A 27,757-nucleotide genomic window follows, 5' to 3' on the forward strand; every position below is an offset into this window, starting at 1 on the left:
TATCGGTCGTAACTTTTCACAATACGCAATAAATTAATTGCATGCTAAATTATAAGGAGCTTGATCATTTTCATTTGCATATAAATAAACTCAAACACTTTATTTTCTCTATTATATTTGGTTGTTTTGTTGAATTATTTTGGATATTTAAAACGTCTTCCAGTTCCAGTGTTGAATATAATTTAGAAAATCCAGCTTGTCAGAGGGTGTATTTGCATTGTTATGCCATTATCATTTTATTATTTGAAAATGGTGTCAAAACAACAATATTATCGTGTATAGCAATAATTTGTGGAACAATATATAGTTCAGCAAAATTTGTCATTGTGACCTGCTTAGATGTCAGCCATTTTTCAATATACTGGTATCAGCCAACGCAAGTAATTTTTTAATATATCGGTATCGTGTATCGCATCAGCCGATGTCAGTAAATTTCTAACTAAAGGTTTCCTGCAGATCAACTTCAGTGATCTACGGGAAGTTAGTGATGATGTTAGTCATTTCTTTAACATATCGGTATCAGCCCGATAAGTGAACCTGGGTCGATATCAACAAACAGTGTTTATTTCCATCTTGCTGTTTACTTGTGTGTTTCAGGAGGCAGAGGGGACGAGGTCAGTGGTGTTGGTTTAGTCATGTGACGGCGAGAGTGATGCAGCATTGTGGGGTATTTAACTAAAGCAGAGAATAAATGCTGGGTTGTGTTTGTGAATGTATGCCAATATATCAGTTGTCAGCCATGATGATAATTTTAATATTGGATACAGGGCCAAACCTTTCTTCTATTTGGCTTGTGTTCCATTTGCCGCACGCCAACGCTTCAGAACAAAAAGCACTACTTCCCAGGTATCTCCCTTGACAAGATTGTGGAGATTTCCTTTGGCCAAGGAAAACAAGACTCTCCTGCACTTTGCCTTCATTCACTGCCACTTCCACACTACATGATATCAGATGTCTGCCTCCATCTGCCTAGAGCAACAAGCCATGTTGTGCTCGTTTCCTTCACGCAATGTGCAACTTGGAAAAATATTCCATTTTTTTTAGCTTGTTTTAAAGAATAGGGTGAAGTGAGAAGACCTTTTGACTTTTAGGGTTTACAGCGTGGACGGCGTAACAGGAAGCTAATCACCTCTGGCAATATCCCCCAGACAACTCCTCCATGTGCCAGAAAAGCCATTTGGGTCAGAATGCAACCTGAGTCACGGGCCCTGAAAGGAAGGCCCAACATAATGCAAGAGCTGTGTGAGAGCATGAAAAGGACGGAGGATGATGGAGTGGGAAAGGCGTGACATTACTGACACAAACTAAGATTCATATTGCTGATAGCTGATGAGATAACAGGCCAATTTCTGGACTCAATAATCGTTTTTACGGATCCTTCTCACGTTTAGTCCTACAGCAAAACGTTCTGACATTTTGTGAAGTGCAGGTTGTCTAATTAAGAGGCTGATCTTCACCTTTTGAGACACAATGACACAGATCATTTCCCAGACTTCAAGGCCAACAGTCATGGTAAAAGTGATCGAGGACAAACGATCTGACAGTCTACATTTCATTGCCTTTAAGTAATCGTTTGACATTTTAGGGGGCTGAAATTATTAGTTTCCCATCAAAGTGACAGGAGAATAATTGTGAAAGCAACAACAAAACAAAGTTGATTTCTCTGACAAAACGGGATAAATAGAAATTATCTGGATCATGTGCAATATCAATAGCACAAAAGACTGCTTGAGCTGCAATAAATAGCAGACTATTATATTTCCTCAGCTCTAGATGTCCGCAACCGAGAAGCTAAAGCACACGGAGGTAGAAAGTGTTGCATGGTTACCGAGAGCAGGAGACGCAAGGAGATGGATGGCTTCCCTAATTTGTGCAGCCGTAATATGAAGCATGGTTTTCTCTCAAGTACTTTCCTCGTGCAGCCGCGTCTTCCTTTCGTCTACATAATGGACCATTGTCTCCACCGAAGGTCCTTACCACGCAAGTGTATTTACAAGTCATGCCGATACGTCAAACTGAAAGTGAAGCTGGGAGAGTGTGAGAGAACTCCATCGAGTCTGTTCTGAATCAAATCTGACACAGGAAGTGAGCTTCAGCCGGGCGGCTCAGGTGGGTTTCCCGAGTCTACATGGTTTTGGAGTTTTTTTCTTTGTCCTTCCGACATCTAAATAGCATTCTTCCTTTCAATCTATTTATGACTCGTATCTTCAAGCTGTCCTACACAGTCATTTGCTTTCAGTTTTCTTAAAAACCCCAAATCCAACTCGTTCCTTCCTATTACATGTGCTGTACCCTTTTGCACATGTGAAAAGGCTCTTCACTCAGTCTTTGCACATCTGCATTTCTCTTCACCATGAAGAGAAAAGGCCATCAAGGAGTTCTCCGCACCATCTGTGAGGTAAGATTACAGCTGTGCTCATTGTTTGGCATCTTCTACTTACTTTTTTCTTTCGTCATTCTCTGTTGCTTGTTGTGAACCAGCGTCAGGTCAGTTTATCTATTCAGAATCAGCATATCTCTACTTGATCGGTTATCAGTAAGGCCTGACACGATAACAAATGTTACTGGACGATGAATTGTCCTTGAAGTTATTGTGATAACTGATGATATTGTTGTTTTGAGACTATTTTCAAGTAATGTAATGGTGAGGGCATAATAATGCAAGAACACATTGTTAAAGGCCAATAAACCTTAAGATCTAATGAACATTGGAACTGGAAGACACTTTAAATATTCAAAATAAATAAATAGAAACAACAAATAAAATGAAATATGAACTCTCTGTAACGCTGAGACAAATGCAACAGACTGAAGACTTTTGCCATCCAGTTTTTGGTAGTGAGAAAGAAAAGACAAAAACGATAAACCACTCAACTGGAAATTATTGAGATCGATATAATTCATCATACAATTAATCGTTTATTGCGACAGCACGTCAAGTACGACTTTCCCACTAATCTTCTATCAATAAGCACATCAACAGATGGCATATATGAAGAGTGAACCGATTGCTGTTTTCTGGCCGATCATCGTGCTTTAAAAAGCCCAAACTGCCGATTTTGATGTTGGCCCAATACCAATATTTTTGTCTGAACAGTCACTAAATATAGCTTAGCAAAGGTAGATGAACTTAGATCACAAGTATTGTATCGTCTGATCGCCGATCTCTTCATTAATGAAAATCGGACCAATGAATCGCTCCGATTACTTGATCGGACACTTTGTGTGTGTTTTGATTCCTTCATATTCAAGTGGATTCTAAACTACGACATCAGTCAAAGAAATTACATCAAATCTGAGTCAACAGGTTGGTGTTGGAAAAGACTCCTCTTTAGTTTGCTATTTTATCTTCTATTTGACATCACAGCTGCTCTTGTACCAATAAAAGATAGAAAGCAGCTGTGATGTCATTTTCATACATTTTGACCAATGTCTTGCTGCTGAAAGCACAAGGAACCTGCTTATTAGTGAAGTCCCAGTGCACACAATTACACCCAGGGGCGGTCAGGTTTTACTGCGGCTCAGACTGTCGTACAGCTCGGCCCGTTTTACAGTTACTGCTGAATAATAACGATACTTGGTGGTAACTACCACGAGAAACAAAAAGTGAAACACACGAACGCTCCACGGAAAGATTTGTCCATCGTCGTTCCTACACAGTGAAAGTCTTCTGCTCGACTCCCTTCAGCCTTCGCCACACCTCCTCGTTTATTAGAGCAAAGATTCCACCCAACTGTCCAACGGAGGCCGGCGAGTTCAATCTCACATGTACGCGCGCTCCCCAAAGATCAATACCTGACCCCCTTAGCGCCGGCCGGGGAGCCGGAGCTGGCTCTCACAGGAAATTAGAAATGAGATTCAGCGTGGTGGCGGTATAGCGGCCCTGAGTTTTGGTTTCAGTTGACTATCTGCAAGATGAAAATAGAATCTGTCAGCTTGGCTTGCAGCCGGCACATTTGGGAGACGACCGCCAGGGGCAGAGAGTTTCAAACGTTTGGGAGGTGATGGTTGGCATTGGTTGTTCCTCTGGGAAGGAGGACGGAGCACAGACAGATGAGGAGTGTTGTATCAATGCTGTTGTGTTTTGTGTTTGTGTGGGAAAACAGGAAGCGCACTACAAACTGGTTCCAGTATTAATGCACCAAAACGCTTGGAATTGATTTTAAAACAGGGTTGTTTCTATATTTGATGCGTTGTACTCAATTTATGTTTTATAGCTGCTTCACATTTGGAAGTGTGAAACAGATGACAATTTTAGACAGAGCTGTGACCTTTTGACCTCACAGTCTGTGCTTCCAAAACCCTCACTTTAAATAGTTTTTTTAAAGACATGCTTTATGCAGTGTATTTCCAGTGAGATAGAATAGAATAGAATAGAATAGAATAGAATAGAATAGAATAGAATAGAATAGAATAGAATAGAATAGAATAGAATTACTTTATTCATCCCAGCAGGGAAATTATTTCGCAGTTACAGCAGCATAGAGACAAGACACACAACAACCACCACTGAGATGTCTGAAAAAAAGTATTTTTGCACTTCTCTGTCATTTTCAAGACACATTTTTGGCTTTTTAAAAATGTTTCAGTGGCTTTTGATGTATATAAATATACAAATATATTTGGAAATCATTCTAAGAACTAAAAATTCCCAAGAAAATGTAAGCAAATTTAAAGTTAAGCTATTTTCTTTTCTAAATCGGATTACAAATGAATTTTTTTGGAGACCTATATTTTTCACAATAAGTCAAACGTTTTTTGGCGCCCCCTACTGGATGAGATCACACCCGTTTTGAGCGTGTACCGGTTGCAAGTCAGAAAACACTTGTATTTGGTAATTGTTGTGAAGCTAATTACTAGCATCACAATGTATGTTCACTTTATATCTTTAATTAAGGAATGCAGCAATATTAAGATTTGGGCAGATGTCGATATCCGATAATATTACTGTCATCACATGTATACATATGTATTTATAATTACTACCTTTTCAAAACTTTGAAAAAACTGACCACACCCCAGCACTTCATCACTGTCGCTGTCACATGACCAAACAAATACCAAATGACCAATCTTTTCCCTTTCTCTTCCAGAACAACATGGAAATAAATATCTGTTAATATCGGTCCGATTTTATCAGACATTAGCCGATACCGATGTGCTGATATATCGTACACAACAACTTCAAAGGATTTTACTTTCACTGTGTTTTATACGTGCAGAGGCCAGTCTTTCTCCCACTTTTCCAAGTAGAATTCCGAGCTTGGAGACGCGTTCTTGTTGTATTCGGAAAATCAGATTTACGAGTACATATAGAATGCTGCATATCATATCACCTTTATTAACAGAGAAGAGAAGTGCTCTTAGGGGTCACCTGCTGGCCTGATAATCCTTTCTGGCTGTTAAGTTTGTTTATGATAGCTAGAGGAATGAGTCCATTCGAATTGGTCAGTTGGAAAACCAGAGTGCTGACTAATATCAGCTGCCTTCAAACTCTGAATGAACCAGTTCATAAATAGAGGGTATACCTTTTTGTAGCCTCTAGTTTAATAACATACAAACCACTGGAGGGGGTTAATAAATATGTTATACCAGCAAATGTATTTTTGTTTTATAGGAAGCAATCCTGAACTGCATGATGGCCATGTTGTTTTTCTAAGCATAAAAATAGACCACGCCATTTATGGAGTTTCTGGGACATCCCGAGGGCCCCCTGCTGGCCTGGAGGTCTTATAGCAGTTGCTTATGTTTCTCACCGGCTTCACATCTGCACAAAACTAAACCCAGCAGATGATTTTAAACGGGAGCCATAAACCCTGCAACGAGCTCTAAAAGCTTGTGGTTACTTCTATCCATGTTCCACTACATTGGACTGGTACAACTCCCATCAGCATCATAAACACGTTATGCACCCTGTTCAATTCAGGACTAACAGACTAACACCAAAAGCAGTCCTTATCCACATCCACACACCCCCACCCCGTCTGAACACTCCTATTAAAAAACAGTCATAAGGAGAGCATCTCCTCTTACCCATCTGTGCCCGTGTCGGATGTCTTTTCAGAGGTTCATGGTGGAGACGAGCAGCGCCGATCTGACTCGAGCCTTTCGGTTTTGCTGCAGGAGCCGCTATGCCATCGCATTGGTGATGCTGGAGAGTCGGAGGGAAGAACCGGGGGGTCGGTGGAAGGCTGTGGGGGGGGGGTCTCCGCTCCGCTCCTGCTCAGCAGCTACAATCCTCTTTGCCTCTCCCGACTCTCCTCTCCGGGGTTTTATCCGCGGAAGCGTCCTGAGCTCGCCGGGAATCCCGTCGGTTCGTTGCGCCGCCGCCGCCGCCGCTGGCGCTCGCGCACAGCCTCCTTATTTCTGCCTCCGACGTTTATTCCGCAGAAACCCGGAGCTAACGAGGAGCTACTCTGGCGAGCGGAGCCACCGAGTCAAACAGCGTAACAAACGAACGGGATGGAGATGAGAAGGTGATGGTGTCGGTGGTGGTGGAGGTGGTGGGGGCTCACCGCTGTCTGCCGCTCTGTTCGCCCGTTTTCTGTCGTGTTTACGCTCCGCTGTCGCCTCCTCCTTTCCGTACTCCTCGCGCTGCCCCCTGCACCCGCCGTGACGCCTGTTCCGATCCCAAGAAACTAGAAAAAAAAAAAGCCAACCCCTACTCGCCTCTTTGTTTTTTTTACAGATTTTTCATCTCTCTTCTTGACACAGCAGGCTGCTAGGAGAAGGTGGAGGTGGAGACGAGTGCTTGAAGGGGGGTGTGAGAGGTGACGGGGAGGGAGGGGGGACAAGTGGAAGAAAACGGAGAGAAGTGGAAGGAGGAGCCCCACGATCAGAGAGCTCCTCCCCGTTTTATGCTGCTTTATCAGCGGGTAGAAGGGCTGGGGGGCCGCAAATCATGAGACATCTACATTTTGAAATATGAGAGAGAGAGAGAGAGAGAGAGAGAGAGAGAGAGAGAGAGAGAGAGAGAGAGAGAGAGAGAGAGAGAGAGAGAGAGAGAGAGAGGCTGGGTGGGAGTGGACAGAGAAGCTTCTGTTGGAAAGTGTCAATTCCTCAAAGATGCTTTGACACGGGCCAGCTGCATGCATCCAACTGTACATGAGTTTTTTTTTGTGCAAAAGCAAGACTGAAAAAAAACAAAAAACTAAACAAAATAAAACAAAGGCAAACTGAGATCAGAGCCACACTGATCAATGCGCACAATAAAAATGATGCGGTTACTCAAAACGTTGCAGCTGCGAAGCTCGGTGCATTTCGTAGAGAAGAAACTCGCTGTGACCTGAAGGGAGCGCCGAAGAAACAGCAGTGACTACCATAAAAACAAGAATTATGTTAAAGAGGCAGCGTTATGTATTTCCTCGGCACATAGCGACATTTTATAGCACAGTCAAGTACATAGGTTGCCATTAGATGTTATAGAAATGTTTTAGGCTGCATATCAAACATAACTTAAAGGAAATTTGCCCTTGCAATTTGACGCAATAAAACTGGGCCAGTAGAGGAAACGCGCTGACTTTCTTAAGGCAGAGTGTCAGAAAGAGCAAGATGCGTTTATACTTGAACAGTCAGCCCCGACGTCTCCATTAGGAAGGTCCGGGAATCGAACCCGCGACGGCCGCGTCGAGGACTCAAGGACACACGGATCCATAGCACGGCCCATGCTCTCCATTTCAATCAAATCTGGTTTGGGCTTTCCTACAACAAACTGCAGTACAGGTAGTGCTACAAAGCATTGACTCTGGGGGACTGGACATAAATTCATGTCATATGTTTTGAAATGTTATTTGTAAAGAAGAAAAACTCTCCACAAATATCATGTATGGTTTTGCCTTTCGCTTCATAATTATATACCACTTTGTGTTGGTCGGAACAAGGAAGATGTTATAATAATGTATTATAATAATGTGAAAAAGTTGAAGCAAAATGCAGATACGTTTACAAGGCTCTTGGTACAAAGATGGATTGTTTGGAGGACAAAAACAAAAAAAGATCATAAATTCTTTTCTTAAAAGATTAATAAAACAACATTTTTTTTAAAGAGCTCCAGTACGTTGGCTCAGTTTAGATCATTTCATCCGTGCACACAGGTGTGGTTTTGTTTCCAGCTCCATATTCATGGAAACATGTTTCACCCAACATAGGTTTTTTTTTTTCTTACCTGACTAACATTTTCCCTGAAGTGGCTGTTGGAGGAACTTGTGCGGACGTTTGATGCCTGCATCTCATGAAACCCATATGGCCCTCATGTAACCCTTTATTTTTTTGCGACTGTTGCAACACTTCACTGAAACTTTTGAGTGGAGTGCACAAAGGCCCAGGTGCCTTTTATTTGGCCACTACGTGGGGCTTATGACTCATTGCCTTTCTAGTGAGACTCGGCATCAGCGTAGCTCGCAACACCTCGGCTCGTTACGGCTAATCCAGCTGGCTGCTGCGCCTCCCGGAGTGCAACATCCCTCATCTCGGTCTGGGATCCTCATCCTCAAAGGCCGTGTTTGTTCTCCCTCTGAGCAATCAGTAACCATAAAGGGAGATGCAGCAGCCCCACATATCATGCTGCTTCTCGCCTTTATCAAATATTGATGTCGGCCTGTCAGTGGCATCCAGTTGGATGGTTAGACACGGTTTTCTTCTTTTAGTTTTTTCCACCAACCGGTGGCTCCTACAGCTTAGGTTCACAGCTAGCCAAACAGCAGATCCTTTTTGAAGTCTGGCAGATGGTAAACAATCAGGTCGGTTTCAGTGATCAACATATTAATGAATACTAAGGAGAAAGAAGAGACATTTTTATCGCCCAGAAACCAGTTTCCGTATGGGGGTGGTCAATGACTGATCATCGCCTGAGTCAGAACATCTGCATTTTCCAAAGAATTCACTAAAGATAGAGTGTATTTTCTTAAACTGAATAAATGTATGGCGATATTTTTAAAATATATGAAGTGCAAGCATATATCACTGCTGCCACCAACTGTTTTGGAGGGGAACTGCATCACAACGACCAATCACATGTCAGGGTTGGCTGCCAAGTGATTGGTTTAATCTCGCATGCCATCAAACGCAAGAGACATTTTGGTCAGGGTTCAGGAAAACCAAAAACAAGATAAAGTAAATCGCCAAGCTGACGAAACCCCACAAGGACAGACTGTGGGGTTTCATCTGAATGTGTGGGAGAACATTGAAATTCCCGTTTCTAATCTAAACTAAGGCAGAAAAGTAGCGCGAGAGGCAAAAGTCGTTCGCGCGCCGCTCGCCATGTTGGTGAAAACCGGAAGTGGTTACTTTAGACTGGAAGACAACCGTGTAGGTGGATTCATCTGAACCATTTTGGACAGAAGCAGGAAGACGGTTTTTATAACCCGCAGATCTGCAAGTGTTCTCAAAGGTTACCGATTACTGCTGACTGGCATTCACTGCTTTCCCTTTATGAGCCCTGCAGCTGTTTATGGTTCTAATGTTCTTTCTCATGCAAACCTGCATTGTTTATGAACATGGTGTAGTCGCACAAAAAAGGAATGGAAAGAAAATATTCTCCTTCAACATCTTATTGTTAGATGTAGTGAGCTTATGGTAGCCAAACTAAGGCACTTGGGTCAGCCCCCATTGTTTTACCTGAATAGGTAAACGGGAGCATTCCAAGCAAGGTAACAAATATTAAAAATGTGCAAACCCACGTCATTCGAAAAGATGACAGAATTCAACACTTCACTGATGAGTTCGCATCAATCTGCTGCCTCTTTTCTGTCACCGCAACTAGATTTAAGAGGCGCAGACCTTAGAACAAGCAAGAAGCAGAAAGAGCAATCAAATTATTTCACTTCCAGAAAATGATTATATATATATATATAAAGACAAACACACAGATGCAGCAGTTAGAGGATCTTAGTAAAACAGTATATTTACCACATCCTGAACTGGCTTTTGATTCCCAGTTGAACCACTGTCAACGTTTTCTCTTCGCCTTCCAGAAAAAGCGAAGTACTCTCTGATTACAGACGTGGACACAATAAGGCGGATGTGTTGCTGGTTAAAATAAAAAATAAATAAAACAAAAAAAAACCCTTGAGTTATAGTAAGCGTGCGAGACCTGAGTTAATATTGCACTTCAGCATTACAGCTCAAACACGCCCACATGGAGGGATGTCCACCGAGCGGCTGGTAACTCTTTAACAGGAAATAAACGCTGCAATTAAAAAAAAAAAGAAGACGGAGAGAGCGAGAGAGAGAGACGGGAATATCAGCGTTGATTTTGTTGTATTTCACCTGTAAAGAAATTATATTTTACGCTTCAGCTTATGTTTTTATTCTGAAAATGAACGCAATGCCTTGTACGGTGGAAGTTAGAAACACTGCAGTGTGTGTAGCTTAGAAATGAGAGGTACAAACTGAAGTTTGGTATTCTTTAGAAGAAAATCAACTCATACTTTTTGTATCTACCATTTTTTTCCCCTTCTATTTATTTTTCAGCTCAGAATCTAACGTCTCCCTTGCAGAGATTTTCATGTTTGCTGACGCTCTGCATAAACAGATTCTATATATTGGTGATGTTGGGGGTGGGGGGTTCTTGTTGGTCATGCGCAGCTGAATAACCTGTTATCTGTTTGGAAGATAAATGAGTGATTCTTTTTGTGCAGCAACATTCCATGTCCTCATGTTTTGCTTAGAATGATTTTTTCTAAAATGTGCCAAATATTTACAACAACGTATTTTAATTATACATTTAGATGTTTGCCATCATTCAAATATAAATGAAATGCATTTTAAATATTTTGTACTTTACACATCGTTTTGGTGACTCAATTCCATTGTGTTTGCAGAGCAGTGTAATAGACTTGAAGTTTAAACTATAAAATATATATTTCCTGTTGTTTTTCTTCAATAAGTTGATTGACTGTACTAAACCCTATTTTAATACGCAATTGAATCTGTTGAAACTATTTTTCTGATTTTATATTTTCTTCATATTAAAGAAGAGTCCTAGTACTAACATGTACTAGGACTCTTCTTCAAGAAGAGTCCTAGTACAATGTATAATACCTAGTACCTAGTATAATGTTCGTCCCAGTTAGTACTGGGACAACCATTATACATGTTAGTCTCAGTACTGGGACATTTAGACATGTTCCAGTTCTAACTTTCCAGCCTGTTAGAATGTTTCCTTTTTGCCTTCAAACAGACTAAAATTCCATAAAAGCCATTTAGTGGAAGTGACATCAATTGGTTTTGAAGTGAATTCAACCATGGAAAGCAAGGTAAGAATCAACTGTCACCATCTACTTACTTTCTTTTTTAAACATGTTAGTGATGCTGAGGTTCTTAGTAGGACGGGTTCTGGAGAGAGGGGGGTTCTGTCTAAGGCCCCATATTACCTTGGGCCGGCCCTGGAGGAACAGCTGTTGCAATGCACATCTCTGGAATCTACCTGGAATCTACCTTTAATCTACCTGGTATCTACCTGGAATCCCCAGGTAGCCCCTATCAGTTCCCCGATGCTTTGGAGACATTTTGATTCATTTCATTGTGGCATGTTTGGCTTTTTGCTCCTGTTCTAATTATTGCTACAGTTTTTTCTCTGATGTTTATTTTGTGACTCTAAATGGGCCGAATCTTCCTTCAACACTTGAGGTTCTGCAGTAACTTCTATTTACAGCCCAGAACCTCCAGCCCAGATCCAGCCAGCAGCGGCTTTAACCCGCCTGGTAGAAACATTGAGGAGAAGCAGAGCGAACAGTCAGCAGGTGGTACCAGGTGGTACCAGGTGGTACAGGGGCTTTGAGCTGCGTTGTGACTCGCGGTGACAGTCAGTACCGTGTCTTATACCAGTATGTCTGATATAAAGACAGATATTCTTTCTATCTGTCAGTGGAACCGACCCAGACTGACTGTAGTGAACCGGGCCTTTAGCAGAATGATGAAGTTAAAGTCAGAAGTTTTCTCTGAAGCATTTCTGTGTTTAGTGGCGAGGCGGGTTTTGTCCCGCTATTGCAAGGACGATTATGAAAATATAAATAGAAACAGTTTTTCTAACGTCAGACATACGTTTTTATTCACAAACCAGTGTATGAAAAAATATTCTTGCCCATAATTTGATAGTTAGAGGACACAGATCCTCCCTCCTCCTCACCATGGACCCGGAGTCTGAACAACATGGAGACTCACCACCGTCACACCTACATCAATAAACGGCTGGAATTCTATACGTAAATGTAAATATTTCTGTTAGAACCGTTTCCATGTCCAAAGGTTTTAGGCTGAGTTCTAAGAAAATGGGGATAAATGGAGAAGTTTAGAAACGACTAAACTCCACTCAGAAATATGAACGTAGGTTCGTTCATCCTTGCAGCAGATTTTATTAACATTTATTTAAAAAAATAATGATAAAAAAAAAAACATACCAATTTATATTTAGGGATACAAATTTAAACTTCCTATCCTATAATTATTCCTATTAAACCTCCACGTTTCTCAAAAACATGGACTGCAGATGGTGGCCGTGGGCAGAAAATTGATTTGTCAAACCAAACAAACAAGGCCATTCCTCCCGCCTTGATTAACCATTTTCATGCTGACTGCAATTCCAGACTGTGCTGCCGCCAAATTTCTGTAACGTGTGCAGAGTGTGTTTTGAAGCTTTGCTTGGTGACAGATGGCCGGTAACTCAAAACATGTGTCTGGAAAGCCGTCTTCAACACAAAGAGCCCCCCGACCCACTGTAGAGAGCGCTGCACCGAGACGCACGAGCGAGGGGCGGACTGATCTTACAAATGTAAACACCCCCCACACAAACAAAACCAGAAAAAAAAAAACTGCAAGTATTTTTTTTGTCGTATTCTGATGGAATTATCAGTTATAGAAATATCTTAATGAAATGTTGCTAGTTTTCTAGTCTGCTCCCGGAAATAAGGTCAAGTGTCACAATGTGAAAGAATGTTGTCCAAATGGCCCCTTTAATGGTTCTGCTGGGAAATATAAAAAAAACAAAAACAAAACAAAAAAAAACAGTCTTTTGGCTCTGCCACCTAAAGTTGTCTGACTTTTTTTTTCTTTTTAATTATTTAGAGATCCAGCCTTTTAAGTTGTGGAGACATTCTTCAGCCGTTTTGGACAGAAGGTCAGAAAAAGTTTAAGTTTAAAAAGTTTTTTTTTTTTTTTTTAAACTAGTGACGCTATTCAAATGTATTTAATAATTTGGCAGCAAAGAGGGTTTTGAATTGAAAATGTTGCTTGTTTTTGTTGACATACAGTTTTGGATCAACTCAATTAAAAATTTTAATCTAGTCCCACTATTAGTCAAAATAAATGGAATATAATGATCAGAAAAATGTGCACAGAAAAAAAGAAAACAGACAAGTCCTTAAATTATCTGGAGATAGAATATATATATATATATTTGGACAGTAAATAAAAAATGTACTTTCAAACGCTTTCATTCATTCATTAGTTACAGTTTAAGGCCTTGATATTTGGAGGCATTTTTTGAATAAAACATCCTTGTCCAGCTCCTCGAGTTGCCTTCAACAGGTACTTCACCGATCTGGATTACTGTGACTGTTTATGTTTCAAGGAGAAGCAAACATTAATTGGGGTGCGGTGTGACGCCACTTCCTCACACTTTTCATTGCAGAAATAATAGAAAGCCCCGGTCCCTTCCAACTCACAAAGTCTCTTTTGCAGTACACATTGTTCATAAATCCACAAGTCTGATTAAAAAACAAAACAAAAACAAAATTTCTCCTTGTAGTTCATGCCCCTCCTTCGGACTTTCCTCCTTACTGGGGTCCAAGGCCTCCCTGTGTGCTTTGGCTGTCGCTGTTGTCCCCTCCCCAAAGTCGGTAGAACTGACTAAAGTCCACGTAGGGTGGGACCCTGCCCGTCTCGTCGGGCTGCGCTGCTTGGCTCCCTCTCTGACGAAACAGGCTTCCATCCCCCGAGCTGGAGCTGGAGCTCTGTGTTTGGGTGTTGGTGGACTGCAGGGTGGCAGTAGGGCTCTGGCTGCTGGGATGAGAAGAGGAGGAGGAGGGAGGGGAGGAAGAGAAAGTTGGGTGGCGGGGAACAGTGAAGGAGGAAGAGGAGACAGCAGGTACGAGGGTTGGGATAGACGAGGAGAACGGGGGAAAGAGGTCCATGTCACGAGTGGAGAGACAAAACAGAGAGGTGGAGAGAGGGAGGGGAGGCCGGGGAGTGGTGGAGAGAGAGGAGTCAGAGATAGAGAGAGCGAGAGAGGGAGGAGGAGGTTGGGGAAGGGGGAGTTCAATTATAGGCTGCAGGATGTCAACAGAGGCTTGGCTCGCGGTCGGGTTCAGCATGCTAACGGAGTAGTGGACAAACGACAGGCAAAGACGGAGAGTAAAGGACGCAGGATGGAGAACGACAAGCCAGGGCCAGTCAAAAAAAAAAAACACAAACAGAGATGTGAGTCAAACGGCAAGAGAGAGAAAGATAGAGAGAGACTGGAACTCACAAAGGAGGAGGACCTGGATAGTTATCCTTCAGAGGGTCTAAATAAAGACGATTTGCACAAACAGCAAGCATATTCAAGTGCTACTTATCATTAGCTACAGTCAGCTATACAGTAAAGAGGCTGGCAAACACTTATCCTGTCAGGTAAAACAAGTATAATTAATAGGGATGCAAACACTTAATCACATCGCAATTCTCCACTAATTTCTAGTTTCAAATTATTTCTAATCGATTAGCTTAGACCTCCTTTTAGTGTTGTAGTCTGACCGCCATCCAGCAGAGGGCGCCGCTGGTCATCTTTAAGCTAAGCGGAGCCACTTGATCCAGGACTCAAGATGGCGGTGACAAAGAAGAACGGAAAAAGAAACGGTCCCGACAAAGCCTCGCGAGAGTTGAGAAATGCACTTTATGCGGTTCTGTTTTGGAATATAAACCCTCGACACGCTCTTTGAGTTATCACCTTAATGGCGGTACGTCTGTCTATCTCTCTGTTCAAGGAGGGTCATGTGTTTCACGTTTTATTATTTTCATGTCTTATTTTACTATTCAGTAACCTAACTGGTTCCTGATTTGATTTACGTCTGAACTAAATAACGTGAGCCACAGTATTTAATACAACTGACACAAAATAATCTTTAAATTTACTCATGTGTTTTTTTTTATTTCACCACATGAAAAATTTATCTTGTGGAAAACCGGTCGTTTCTGTTGTTACAAGAGAAAACCCAGGTTTTTAATACGATGGCCACTTATCAATTACTCAGTCAGCGTCATGATTAATTACTTTTAGATTAACTCAGTCGATAACTCGCACCTCTAATTATTACTGCCACATATAAATTCTATTTTAAAATGCTGATCTAAAATGAAATAAACTAATTTAATACTTCTGTGACTAAACCTAGCGTGTTTTGCACTGCATCAGAAGCTGAAATTGAAAGAGGCAAGTCTTAAATATTCTCCGAGTGTTTTTTTTTTTTAAGGTTAGTGTTGAGTTTTGATGACTCAAACGCCTCACTTGAAGTAGAAGGTGATCAGAATAATCTCAGTTATGCATACGCTTGTTGTTTATGTAATGACTCTGCCTGTGCTGAGGTTTACCTGTAGCGTAACATTCTGCCACGAGTCACAGTTCCAGGTTAATCCCAAAGCAACAGCAGCAGACAGGGAAAATGAGTGATTACGAAAGTGAAGATCAGCTGTCATATTTTGCTAATTAGGGAAGTGAATCTCAGTCAGAGCTAAATTATACACAGGAAGAACAGTTTGGGGAGAAATGGCTGTTAATCTGCAAGCTAATTTAGAATGGAGTTAGCATGTCAAGACGCAGATTGTCACAAATGGCAGTGCACACAAACCGAAACCTTGGAAGTTTTGAGTTTTTATCGTTTTCTAACAAAAGGGTTCTGTCAAGCAGCTGCTTCCTGCTTGACCTTCCTGAGATCTTCCTTCTTATTCTTCTGTGCCATTTTCTCATATGTTGCTTGTCAGTCTTGCAAAAAAAGGACCACAGAAAAAATGTTCAACACCAGTTTAAACTCTGAACTACATTTAAACATCCATGGCACTGCAGCTGTACTGATGGTAACTTTTCTTCCCTTCAGTGTTTCTGTCAGCTTCTTGTGGTGTGCTGCCTTCAGGAGAGCGGGACGTCAGAATGTGTCACCCTCATGGTATTTACTGTGTAAACTCTGAATAACGAACGCTCTCTTTCATGAACTTATCTTCAAATTGTTATCTCGGTGGTTATATATTTACAAGATTAGAAGTTCCGTTGTCGGACTTCCCCTGATAGTGTCCAGCATTCAAATGCACATTAAAACACTTTTTAATGCAAGCTGCTATGTTGACATTACATGTCCTGCAATTAAACTAAGCATTCCACAGTTACCCATGATTGATGTGAAAATGCTAGCTAGCTAGCAGGGGTCTATTAGCAGCTATATTGGTAGCTGCAACCGCCTCAAGTCACAGATGAATTTGCTTGCATGAGACAAACTTCTGGCTGACATAAAATTCCCATGAGAAAAAAACTGAAAAACTACATTGAATATATCAAATGACATAATCCTGCCATGACAAAATTTAAGACCTGTGATTAAGATACTAAAGGATAACTTACTTTTTTTTTTTTTTTACGAATTTAAGACCTTTTAAAGCCTTAAAGATACATAAATAAAAAAAAAAGATTTCCTAAGGATGTTTGGACACGGCAAATATTGCTGTTAGCACCTTCTGTCCTCCTCTACATGCCCTGTAGGGGGCGGTACCACTCTCATTAAGAAGCACTAGTCTATACAATGCAATGCAAAATTCAGTTGTTTTTTTTGTTTTACCAACTTTATGCAGGTTTTTCCTCTTTTTGCAAATTTACTAAAAAACTATTTGTAATCAGCTCGCCTGCATCGATATTTTGCAGAACCTCCTTTCACTGAAATAACAGCAAGTCTTTTGTCAACTACAGTGAATTTGAGTACTTTAACGCATCTAAAACTATTGTGTTTGACATATGCTGTGTAGGAGTATTATTAAGCATTACAATACCCGTTTCCAGCTGTAAAATGATAAGCTGCCCAGATCAACCCACAGCACACGTGTGAGGAAGTAAAAACTTTGCCTAAATGTAAATAAACACAGCCGCAGGCTAGAGGCAGGGGAGTGAAAATCAAGCGCACCTTAAAATAAATACAGCAGAGGAAGAATGAGGAAGTCTAATCTTGCTTATTTAAAATACACTTAAAATAAACTCGCCCACAGCCGTAGAAACAAAGAAATAAAGATAAAGGTTGAGCAAGGAAAACAAAATGGCGGCGTTTCGAGAAGAAGGGAAAAACATAGCAACGGAAGGAGAAAGTCAGCAGGGAGAGAAAAAAGCCAAGCTTACCCCGGTGTGGGGGTTCCTTCCTCCAGGGTGGAGGCGGTGTTAGTCCCGTTGGTCAGGGTGCTTTGACACGGCATTACCAGTGAGAGGGTCACGCTGGTTTTACTGGTGCTCTGGCTGTTGGAGTATGGCACCGAAACTGGATAGATCCGTCCGCCTGGAAGAGGTGCAAGTGAAGATGTTAAAATCTGTGGCAAAACATCCCAGTTATTCATATTTTCCACTCTGTTTAAAAGTGTTGATGGGTTGCTTAAACATGGAAATGGGACATCATTTTTTTTTTTAACATTTTCTCAAAAATACTTCCATACAACTAAACGACGATGAACGGCGTGCGATTTCAGTGAAAATTTGATTCTTGGGAATGTGTTAAAAAAAAAATTGAGAAGGTTACTTTGACCTTTTTTATTCTTGGCAACACTGATAAGAGTCGTGATTTCATTTTCTCAAGGCCCAGAACTAAACACTGAACAATTGGAGCGATCCAGGAACAGAAACATTCTGCAGCGAACACCACGACATTCTTCAGACGTAACAAACATATTGTTTTGAAATTTGGAATTTATTGTTACAATAAATTGAAATTCTTATCATGATAAGTAACGATAAGTGATATGATACTTATCACCTGACTGTTTCCTGATTGGTACAAACACACATACCCATAATCCGATATTAAAATCCCAACTTTGTGTGAACTACTGAGTACAAATATGAGAAACGAGGGTGTTGATTTTAACAGATCTAATTTTTTCTCATTTAAAAACAAAACTAAGAAATATAAGTCTAGACATTACATAGGACAAACATAAGATATTATTTAGCAAGAGGTTGTTAGCTGAGTTTGCAGATTTTGCATAAAATTTGCATATTTAAATGTTGTGAGTAGGAAATTGCCAATAATAAAAAGAAAACACTGCAGCTTTGTAGCCATTGTAGGAGTTTTTAACCTTCCCAGAATTTTCTCCGGTGCAGTGGAACGGGAATTTTACGTCTGAGAATAACACTTTCTACCTTGTGTGGGCGTGAGCGCGGCGTCCGCCAGCGGGTAATTGATCGTGCGGATGAGCAGGGTCATGTCCTCGTGCCGAGAGCAGAAGGCCGCTCTCTGACGGCCGGACACGAAGACGTCGTGGTGAAGCCTCTTGACCCGCTCCACCACGGACTGAGCCACCGCCTCCAAACTGGTCTGCTGGGCCAGCTCGGCCGCTACCATGGCTACAATTTCCTACGAAGGAGAGAGGAGATAAATTAAAAAAATAATAGCTACATTTGAGAAGGCAAGAGGAAAAAAGACTTGAACGCCAAAGTGAAAAGACGTTTCATGTGAGGCTTGAAGAGCAAAAAGAACCAAAGAAAACAAACAAAGAAACAAAAAAAAAGCAATAGCGTTGTTGCTAACCTGGTTGACCTGCTCTGGGCCGTGGGCGGACTCGAGGCCGTTTATTAGGCCCTCTGACATCAGCAGCAGGAATCCTGTTACACCATCCAAAGGGTGGCTGCCATGGATCTCTGGCTCAGAGATGATGGGCTTCGCCTTGGCCGCACTAATGGAGAGAGACAGAAAAGCGTGAGACGAAGACAAGAGAGGACACGGTTGGCAAAATACGAGTGGAAACAGAAAAACAACAAAAAAAAAAAACAATTAAAGTCAATACAGCAAAAGAACATTAGAGGCTCGACATCAACACCAGTTTATTATGTTGATCCTTTTATTTATGAATTATATTGGATGTTCTGCTCTCTCCTTGGCAGCAGTAAGGAGATAATTCAGTACAGATTCCATTCTGTGTCTGATGGGGGTGAAAATTTGATGCAAAAGTATTTGGATATGATTTGCCTGGATATTGGATAACCTCAAGAAATGACGAAATGAGGGTTTATGTGTGCGTTTATGAATAAAGGACTTTAAAGAGGCTTGGCTCTGGTACGGTAATGACGGCCATGAGAAGGAGAAGCAGAGATGAGAGATTAAACACTTCCAAATACTTCCTTAATAGTCACAGCATTGATTTCGTGCAACATTAATAAAAAGGAGTTTAGAGACATGGAGTTTAACGATGCATTTTTCATCCAGGGTGGAACGATTATATAACATTCAACATCTGTGATTTTCTTAAAACAATTGGCTCCACAACTTTGAATTCCTTATGAATTTTCTTCAACCAGCAAAACGTGATGCAATAATCTCTCCAGGGAAATTCCTGGAGAGATTATTGCATCACGACGGACGGAGAATGTGATGACCAAGAAAACACACACACACACACACACACACACACACACACACACACACACACACACACACACACACACAAAAGAAAGGCTCTGCTTCAAGCTTCACTGAAATCAAGTGCATCAAGACAAAATGCCTTCGGGGTAAAAAAAACGGGAAAAAAAGTCAAAACTTGGAAGTCTGTTAAAGTCAAGGTGAGGTTTTCAAAGCTAAGAACACTACAACAGCTGTGAAGCACGGCGGCGATAACATCATGCTGAGGGCCGGTTTTGCTAGCATTAGTATTGGAGAGTTGAACAAAATGGATGTTATATTCAAGAAGAAGAAGAAGAGGAGGAGGAGGACTTAGCTGCACCTTAATCAAAAGGTTGATTAAGTTGAAATTTGGACCGAAACAGTTCTCTAGACATGTAGTTTTTTGTCATTATGTTGGAAATTATTGACTTTTTTCCCCCATTTTCCATAAATTTCAACATCCCACAGAAGGAAATGTATCCAAATTCTTCTCTTTGCAAAGGATTTACGTTTTTTCTTTATTTTAGAATCTAAAAACAGAAACATGTATTTACCAAAACTTTTAAGTTGTCTTTAAAATAAATAACACAAAGTTTTTTTTAACATTTACAGCTGTACAGTGTTATTTAGCTGGACTGAAGGCAAATATGGCTCCTAGAATAGTAAAGCATCAACAGCTACAAGAATCATGTTGCTCCTCTGACACCTTATCAAAAACATGAGTGGATATCTGTAAGTATCTGAGCCTCTTGGTGTAATTTTGCTCCTGTGTGGGTTAGAGACATCAACACATTCAAATGTGTAGATAAATGTCTTGCTTTTCCCAACCAATCAAGTTGTATGCTGTGTTATAGTAAATGGGAACACATGCAGGTGATTTCTCAGAAATGGACAAAGCACAAAGATAACACAACATGCATCAACCAATGTAAACGTAGTCAGAATGGCGACGGCAGGCGTCACCTGAGCAGATCTATCTCAGAGTAGTTGATCTTGACTCTGCTGTCTCCCAGCCGCCTGGTGCTGCTCTGTCCAGCGATCTGTCCCGCTTGCCGTATTCGAGCCGCGTCCACCCCTACGACACAGGAGACACGCCGTAGGCCACAGTGGAGCGGGCATTAAACACACACACAAACACACCCCCACACACACAAGACGAATCGTAAGGAGCAGAGGAAGAATGCAGTAAACGGAGGTCGGGAAAATCAAAACAACACGAGTTTTCAGCTTGACGTTTCTCTTGCTTTGAATCATTTATCATTTTCTCTCTTCTTCACTTTGTGTTGGTGTTTCACATTAAATACCAATGGGATATATTTATGTTTGTGGTTGTAATGTGAAAAAATATAAAGAAGTTGGGCGTGCTGAGGTGGCGTAGGGGTTAGCGCGAACTGTATTTGGAGGCCTTGAGTCCTCGACGTGGCCGTCGCGGGTTTGACTCCCGGACCCGACGACATTTGCCACATATCTTCCCCCCTTTCTTTCCCTGTTTCCTGTCAGCCTACTATCATAGAAGGGACACTGGAGGGGTAAAAAAAATATATAAAGAAGTTGTGCAACAGCCAAATATTAACCAGGGTTTTCTCCCAGAGTATTATAAGTCTGGCGGGACAGCAGGCTGGACTTGCTCCCCCACCAGGCTGAGAATTGTTTGCTTGTTGATTTTATTTTATTTTTTAACACCAGTAACAGTGATAGTAAACATGGGTTAAAGAGACTCTTTATTCTATATTCTCAGCAAATAAAATGACAAAAAAAAAAACTTTGGACACTTTAATTAGGGTGAAATAACCAAAGTGAAAAAAATGTATATATTTATTTAAATTGTATTTGTTTTATGTTTGCCTGTTTCTAAGACTTTATAGTTGGTGTTTAGGTATTATTAATAATGCCATCCAATAACGCATAATTACCTAGTAATATTTTCAAATTTCCTGTCAACTTTAAACATTTTCCACTAAAAAACACAGTTGGATGACTGTTCAGGAAACAACCTCAAGGTAAGTACTAAAAAAAAAATAATTTGCATTTTTTTCACGTTTAAAGTTGATTTAGGGTCTTTGTGCCAACATTTAAACGACTTATTGGGCCCTAGTGAATAACTGACTGCAGCCTCAGACCAAAGCAAAATTTCTGTAATATTTGATTTAATTTAACAAAAAAAAAACCTCATACCTCATCTTTTGTTATGCTACAAATGTTTGAAAAAGTGACAAATGTATTTGTTGGGTTGAGGCTGTACTTGTTAGTTCTTTTAAAGCCTGTTGTATGGAACGAACTGTTCCTTCAGCAGAGCACGTTATTAGCATCTAGGTGAGACGGTCTGTGCTCCACTGAGAAACTCTGGACGCCTAAATGACACATTTATCCTGTAAGGAACACGTCTAACAATAACTGCTTTAATAGCAATCCTGATGCATTCATTTTCAGATTTCCACCACATCACAGATGTGAGCACGGCAACGCTCCTCACCCATTGCCGCCAGTCTTTGTAGCTCGTCTTCGTTGTCGGTGCTATGTGGCCGCCCGATCTGGAGAACCTGGTTCTGACCGTCGCTGCTGGACTTACACAGCAGGACCCGGTTTGTACCTGAAACCGCAAACACAAGAATTTTAACGACACGCTAAATAAGTGTTGGTCGGGTCACCACAATGCGATATTTAGGAATCTGATATGAAAAAATTAAAAATACTGTTTCTATTGGAGACATCGTGTCCTGTGGTGTGAAAAAGTAGTTCCTCCCTTCTGCTTCTTTTTGTCATGATGAAATGTTGCAGAGCAACAAGATCATTTTAGCACTAGACAAAGAAGTAACTTTATTACATAAATCAGGATTTACTCTTACTAAGAAGAAAAGCAAACTAAACCAAAGTGGTTGTATGTAAAAAAAAAATACAGCTGCACGCTTTTAACTAGACCATCTAAACCTTTGTTAGTTTTTTTTTTGAAGTGTTAAAATAATATATATATATGCAGTTATTTTTACACCAGATTTAACAGGAAGTCCACTTTACAAAATGATCAACTTTTGTTTCTTTTTTCAATTCTGTTTTTTTTAGAGTGATGAATGTTTTACATGTTTTTACACATATGAATTCAACATTCTCGGCCCTTTGTGCATGGCTGAGAATGTTCGATCCATCCATACGTTCACAAGCTTAACCATAGCGATGATTGGTTTTTCCTATTTACCATTCAGGGATTTAAATTTGGGAAACACAATAAAGAGCAAATTTTAGGGTGATCCTAAGAAAGACGAAAACACAAAAGATTTAAACAAATACGACTTAAATTAGACAAATGACAAACTGCTGCAAAATATCTAATAATTCATCTTTAAAAACATACCAGTCTGCAATACTATTGCAAAAGTTATTTCGATCTGTGCTAAAAATGTCAAATGATGTCATAACACACTTTATGATAAGATCACAAAGCAAGTTTTTAAATGTCATGGGGACCATCAATATGTTTTTTGACAAATAAGAAAAGAAAATTTGCTTTCTTTTTGGTCAGCAGCACTTATTTTTCTCTTGGAAATCTCCTGTTTTTGCCAGCCCTCCTTATTGCTGAGTCATAAAAAAAAAATTACCTTTACAAAGAAATGCAGTTTATCTTCAAAGTTCAAAGATTTTGGTAGACCAACCACTGTGGGGAAGTTTCACACAGTGGAACTTTGCGAAAACTTCCACACAGTTTTTTCCATTTATAAATAACTTATCGGATCGTTATCGGCCGACACTAAACCTCAAATATCTGTATCGATATCAGAAGTGAACAAAGTGGAAACTTTCCTTCTCATCTGCTCTGGGAATAACATTTTTATTTACATTGTCTAATGTAGACATTTTTTAATGATCTAAAAAATGTCACAAACAAGCAGAGTTGAAAGCAGCATTTTGTGTTAGACGTACTGAATCTTAACAATTGAAAATGACTGGATAAAGTTCACAACGCTTTGAGTGGAGATGTTTGTATGTTGAGCGGGGCTTTGCTGAGAACTGACTTTAATGTAAAAACATCAAAGTAGCTCTGCTATCAATACTGCAAAAACGATTACAGGGTCAAGATGCACCATAACGCAAAGAAAAGACACTTCTGCAGTAACTTCATCTGAAGTTACTTTAAAAAGGCTAAAAAATAAAATACATTTGGTTTTCTAGCTGGGGAAGCATAAGGCAGATCAATGATTAATTAACTTTTTAAAATTACATTTCTGGGTCAGTAAGCAGATGCTACATGCAGTTCCAGAGCAACCCACAGATTTCATATCCCTAAACCGCCTCAAGCTGTGTTGTAATGTTCTAATCAGCCGAACAAGGCCAGTCAATGCAGCCAATTTGCTTCATGTCAATCACAATCAGGCTTCTCTATACTCAACTAGAAAAAAAAAAAAGGAGAGAAAACATCCGCCCGTTTGTCAAGCAAGGTTTTATGTTCGTGGGGGCAAAATGTTGAAAGTTAATGTAGCGCAGCTTTTCGCTCCACACGTTCCCGGCTCTGATATGTTCAACGCCGACAAACAGCTGGCAGTCATTTACAAAGCGCACTTACAATACGTCTCGGTACAAACCTTCCTGCTAAACTTTGAACTCCTGATCCTCCCAGCCGGCCATTCCTATGTGTAATAAATCAGTCCTAAACCTAAGCTAGCAAATTTTTTTTGTGTTGCTAAATACTGCATTAGTTACTGAGCAAACAAGATTATTTTTCTAACTTGTATCAAATACATAGAGTCAGAAATGCATCCAACTCTGACTTCCTTCAAAATTCGATCCAAACTAAGGAATAATCTCACCTTTTGCATACATGCTAATGACTTTTTAAAGACAAACCGACTGGGGCGTTACACAAACCTGTGTCTCTCAACACGCTTTGTGTTATGCTGCACCTCATTATTAATAGCTGAAATTTCTGTTCTGCATCTGCATCAAACGACTCAAATCTGCATCAAGTCTGACATCTGCTGGTGGAAAGCAGGAAGCATGTTTCTTTTTTAATGATCCTTTGCAGGCAGATATACTGCCTCTTTAGTGTCGCAAATTAAAAAAATACCGCTCAGAAAGTGTACAATTTTAAATAAATAAAACATGTATGCGTACCAACATTGGCGATGTAGAGCTTATTGTTGAGAATCAGAGCCACCACCGCCGTAGCGCCTCCTGACACCTCCTGCTCCAGCTCATTCAGACGCTCCTGGACCTTCTGACTCTGAGGAGAGACAGGCAGAGAGAGAGAGTGTGGGACGGCACATTCTGGCCAGCCGGGAAGCATTCAGAGAAATGAAAATAACAGATGATAATGGAAGGAAGCCGGCAAAATGGAGATGAAAGAAACTGAGAAAATCAATAAGAGAAAATAGACAGGATAACTAGAGATGCACCGATCGGTCGCAATATTGAAAAAGATTCTAGACTGGGTATCGGTGACAATGTGCCCAATCCATAAGTACAGATCTATTCAGTCTAATTCTATGCTCTGAGCAGCGTCATGGTTTATTGTTTATTTTCCATTACATTTAGAAATCCTAATTGAACTTTCTGAACCGTTTGTTGCTGTTTATTTTTGTCAGTTTCAGTTCCTCTTGTCCTCTATTCTACGACTAGTTGCACTGACTGAACAGATTAAAGTTGTGTTGGTTTTACATGTTTGACCAAGCTTGAGAAGCTATTGGTGTATTTAAGAGCTTTGTAATTCAGTACACTGTGTTTAGAAAAAATGTTTTGAGTCAATTCAGCAATTTTTCTGTATCGGATCGATTTCGGCCAATACCAAACCTCAGATGTCTATATTGGAAGTGGAAAAAAAGTGGATCGGTGCATCTATAGGAGTAATGCAAGTGAAAACCAATGCAAAACAAAAAACAAGTCGATTGAAGCAGGCAGGAAAACAGCAGAGAAACAGGAAAAACTACAACGAGCGAAGAAGAGCTGAGTCAGACTGATGAAGCCTTAACCTGATGTTCTTAGGTACATTACTGCTTTTTTGTATCATAAAGTCACCTCTCTATATGTGCATACCTCATTGTGTGGCAGGAGGTAGTTGGACAGGTGAGCCTTTTTAGCCAAAGCATCACCTATTGTATTAAAGTAACTCTCCTCCACCGCCTCAAAGGCCTGTAACAAAGAGAACACGTATCATAACTCGCTCAGCGGCTCTGTAGCACATCAGAGGAGCTGCAAAAAAAAAAAGAAGATAAAACCGCTAAATCAGAAGCGAAAAAAACTCAACGGATAAAAGGTTTCACAGAAGAGATGTGACTCCACAGACAGACAGACCAGTAAACGGTCAGAAACCTGAATGAGGATCCGGCGGACGTCACCGTCTGTGTGACTTGAGTTGAGCTCCCCGAGAAGGAGTTCAGCGGTCAGACACTGGGCTGCAAAGTCCGCCACCCTGCTGCCGTCGTAGCCGTTAAAAACGCCGTAGAGGAAACAGTTCTCGCCTCTGATTGGATGACAAAGTGCAAGGAACATGAGCAAAAGCTGATTGTTTTGAGAGTAGTAATGCCATATTCAAATTTAAGTCCAATAGGAATTACAAAAAAAATTGTTAGCAGCTTGAGAAATAACATTTAACTAGCTTAATAACTTTAACAAGTTAAATTTTTCGAGTAAAGGCTTTATTTACACTTTGGTTACCCAACTTTGACGCCACCTTACAGTAGACTGCAAGACTCGTAAAGGCTACCTTTGACAAGTTTGAGCCAACTTTTGAAAACTAACCCAAAGCTAGTCCTGGATACTGTAACCAGAATGTTTAGCTGCCTAAAAATAAAATACAACATGCTAATTACTGCTGGAAAACAAAATAATTTCAACATACAACTAAATGATATATATGACATAAACAAGGTTTAATGCATTTTCATTACATCCCAAATACTTGAGTATTGTTTATATTCATAAAAATCCCCAAATATACATGCAACTCAAGTTTTATATAAAGTGCAATGTTTGCAAAACATATATATACAAAAAGAAAGAAACAAAAAAGTCTTTGAGGCCTGCTGACAAATTGCCACCCCTGTAAGCCCTTTGTAAAGTCCAAGAATATTTACCATCTGACATCAAACAAAAATTTACAAGAAAAATAAAAATACATCTGTTAATTGGAGAGGCAAGGTTAAAACCAATTCATATTGAACACTACAAATATTCCCAAAATATTATGAAAAGAAAATGTTTCACTATCTTGATGCTAACAGTTGAGAAGCTGCTCTGTCTCTCACACACCGCAGCCTGAGATGCCTGTCCTCCATGGGGTGGTTCTGGGTCCCTTCACCATCCGGGCTGTACACGCAGTTGGGCGCCACTCCGACGCCACACATCTCACACAGAGGCAGGTCATCTGTCCAGCTCTGCTGCAAACAGAAAAATAAATAATAAAACCGCATAAGAAAAGATGTGTAACTATTTGTTTGTTTGTTTGAACTTTTTATTTCTAAATGACGTGTGTGCTCGTGTAATATGTTGAACTACAGCTACTTAAAAAGCAGGAAAATAAGAGAGTTGAGCGCTAAACCGAAACTCCCCCAGGTGTTATTATGTTTAAGTAATAAAATAGTACACGCCGACTTAGCTAGTTCGCTGTAAAGAAATAAATAGGAGCAGAAAAACACGGCTCACTGCGCGTCTTGACTAATAATCACTCCTCCTGCTTCTTGTTAACTCGAGTATATTTGTTTCCCAGTCGTTTGAAAGTGTTGTTGGTTAGCTTACTGTTAGCAAGGTAACCTACAGAGCTCTACTAAAAATAGCTACAACTGGCATTATTAAAAGGCAGTAAGTGCCAATGAAAGAGTTAAAGTAAGCAACAAAGACCCCGAGAGACACAAACGGGGCTAAAGTGACGTCCATGAGGAATATTAGCTGCCACTGTCAAGTATAAACAACGCTTTTCACTTACGCTTTGCATCAAAGTCTTCGGCTCTGCCGCCATGTTGGATGCTATTTGCTGCGTTCAGGATCACGCCGCAGTGTCCGATAAGTTAACTTCGATTACACAAATGCACATTTATTGATGTTAAGAAATTAAAAATCGCAACAAAGGCTTTTCTTAGTTTAACTATATATTTTTTTATTAGTTTTAATTCCTGATGTGACTCTGTCGGGAGCATCCTTGGAGTATACTCTGGATTCTAGTCATTAGACACAATACC

At 40.4% G+C, this 27,757-nt stretch overlaps 2 protein-coding genes across 12 annotated transcripts in view; both read right to left on the reverse strand.

Moving 5' to 3' along the window:
* The window catches only part of mgat3 (mannosyl (beta-1,4-)-glycoprotein beta-1,4-N-acetylglucosaminyltransferase), a 58,935-nt gene extending 48,828 nt beyond the window's left edge, over positions 1 to 10,107 (reverse strand). For 3 of the 5 annotated variants that reach the window (XM_005812725.3, XM_023333618.1, XM_023333613.1), the window contains exon 1: positions 6,034 to 6,777. Coding sequence is in view for 1 of the 5 variants with exons in the window: in XM_023333617.1 (XP_023189385.1) it covers positions 9,907 to 9,911 (5 nt within the window). In the remaining 4 variants the exon portion in view is untranslated. Of the gene's footprint in view, positions 1 to 6,033; positions 6,778 to 9,906 lie in introns of those variants that run through there. The other 2 variants (XM_023333617.1, XM_023333614.1) reach the window with 1 other exon arrangement.
* Positions 10,108 to 12,928: 2,821 nt separating this feature from the next.
* On the reverse strand, positions 12,929 to 27,557 carry tab1 (TGF-beta activated kinase 1 (MAP3K7) binding protein 1). 7 transcript variants are annotated; one of them, XM_023333271.1, is made up of 11 exons: positions 27,505 to 27,557; positions 26,832 to 26,959; positions 25,893 to 26,043; positions 25,617 to 25,712; positions 24,699 to 24,807; positions 22,069 to 22,185; positions 20,559 to 20,670; positions 18,747 to 18,891; positions 18,359 to 18,572; positions 17,348 to 17,501; positions 12,929 to 13,998 (listed from the first exon to the last, which is right to left on the reverse strand). In XM_023333271.1, exons 1-11 carry the CDS (start codon positions 27,535 to 27,537, stop codon positions 13,773 to 13,775), a joined length of 1,485 nt encoding a protein of 494 aa, XP_023189039.1. In that variant the 5' UTR covers positions 27,538 to 27,557; the 3' UTR covers positions 12,929 to 13,772. The 7 variants fall into 7 exon arrangements, with proteins under 7 accessions (XP_023189039.1, XP_023189038.1, XP_023189037.1 ...); XM_023333270.1 differs by having other exon boundaries at positions 18,356 to 18,572; XM_023333269.1 differs by having other exon boundaries at positions 12,929 to 13,995; positions 26,802 to 26,959.
* Between the last annotated feature and the right edge of the window lie 200 nt (positions 27,558 to 27,757).

The sequence above is a fragment of the Xiphophorus maculatus genome, chromosome 5, assembly GCF_002775205.1.
Source record: "Xiphophorus maculatus strain JP 163 A chromosome 5, X_maculatus-5.0-male, whole genome shotgun sequence".
In the NCBI taxonomy this organism is placed as follows: domain Eukaryota; kingdom Metazoa; phylum Chordata; class Actinopteri; order Cyprinodontiformes; family Poeciliidae; genus Xiphophorus; species Xiphophorus maculatus.

Bases quoted from the DNA above. Each gene is read 5' to 3' on its own strand.
- tab1 (XM_023333265.1), bottom strand. From the start codon at position 27,537: ATGGCGGCAGAGCCGAAGACTTTGATGCAAAGC. The intron at 26,044-26,801 runs GTTAGCATCAAG...TCATCCAATCAG, and splicing joins GACAGAGCAGCTTCTCAACT to AGGCGAGAACTGTTTCCTCT. The intron at 22,186-24,698 runs GTACGCATACAT...TTGCGGTTTCAG, and splicing joins GCTCTACATCGCCAATGTTG to GTACAAACCGGGTCCTGCTG.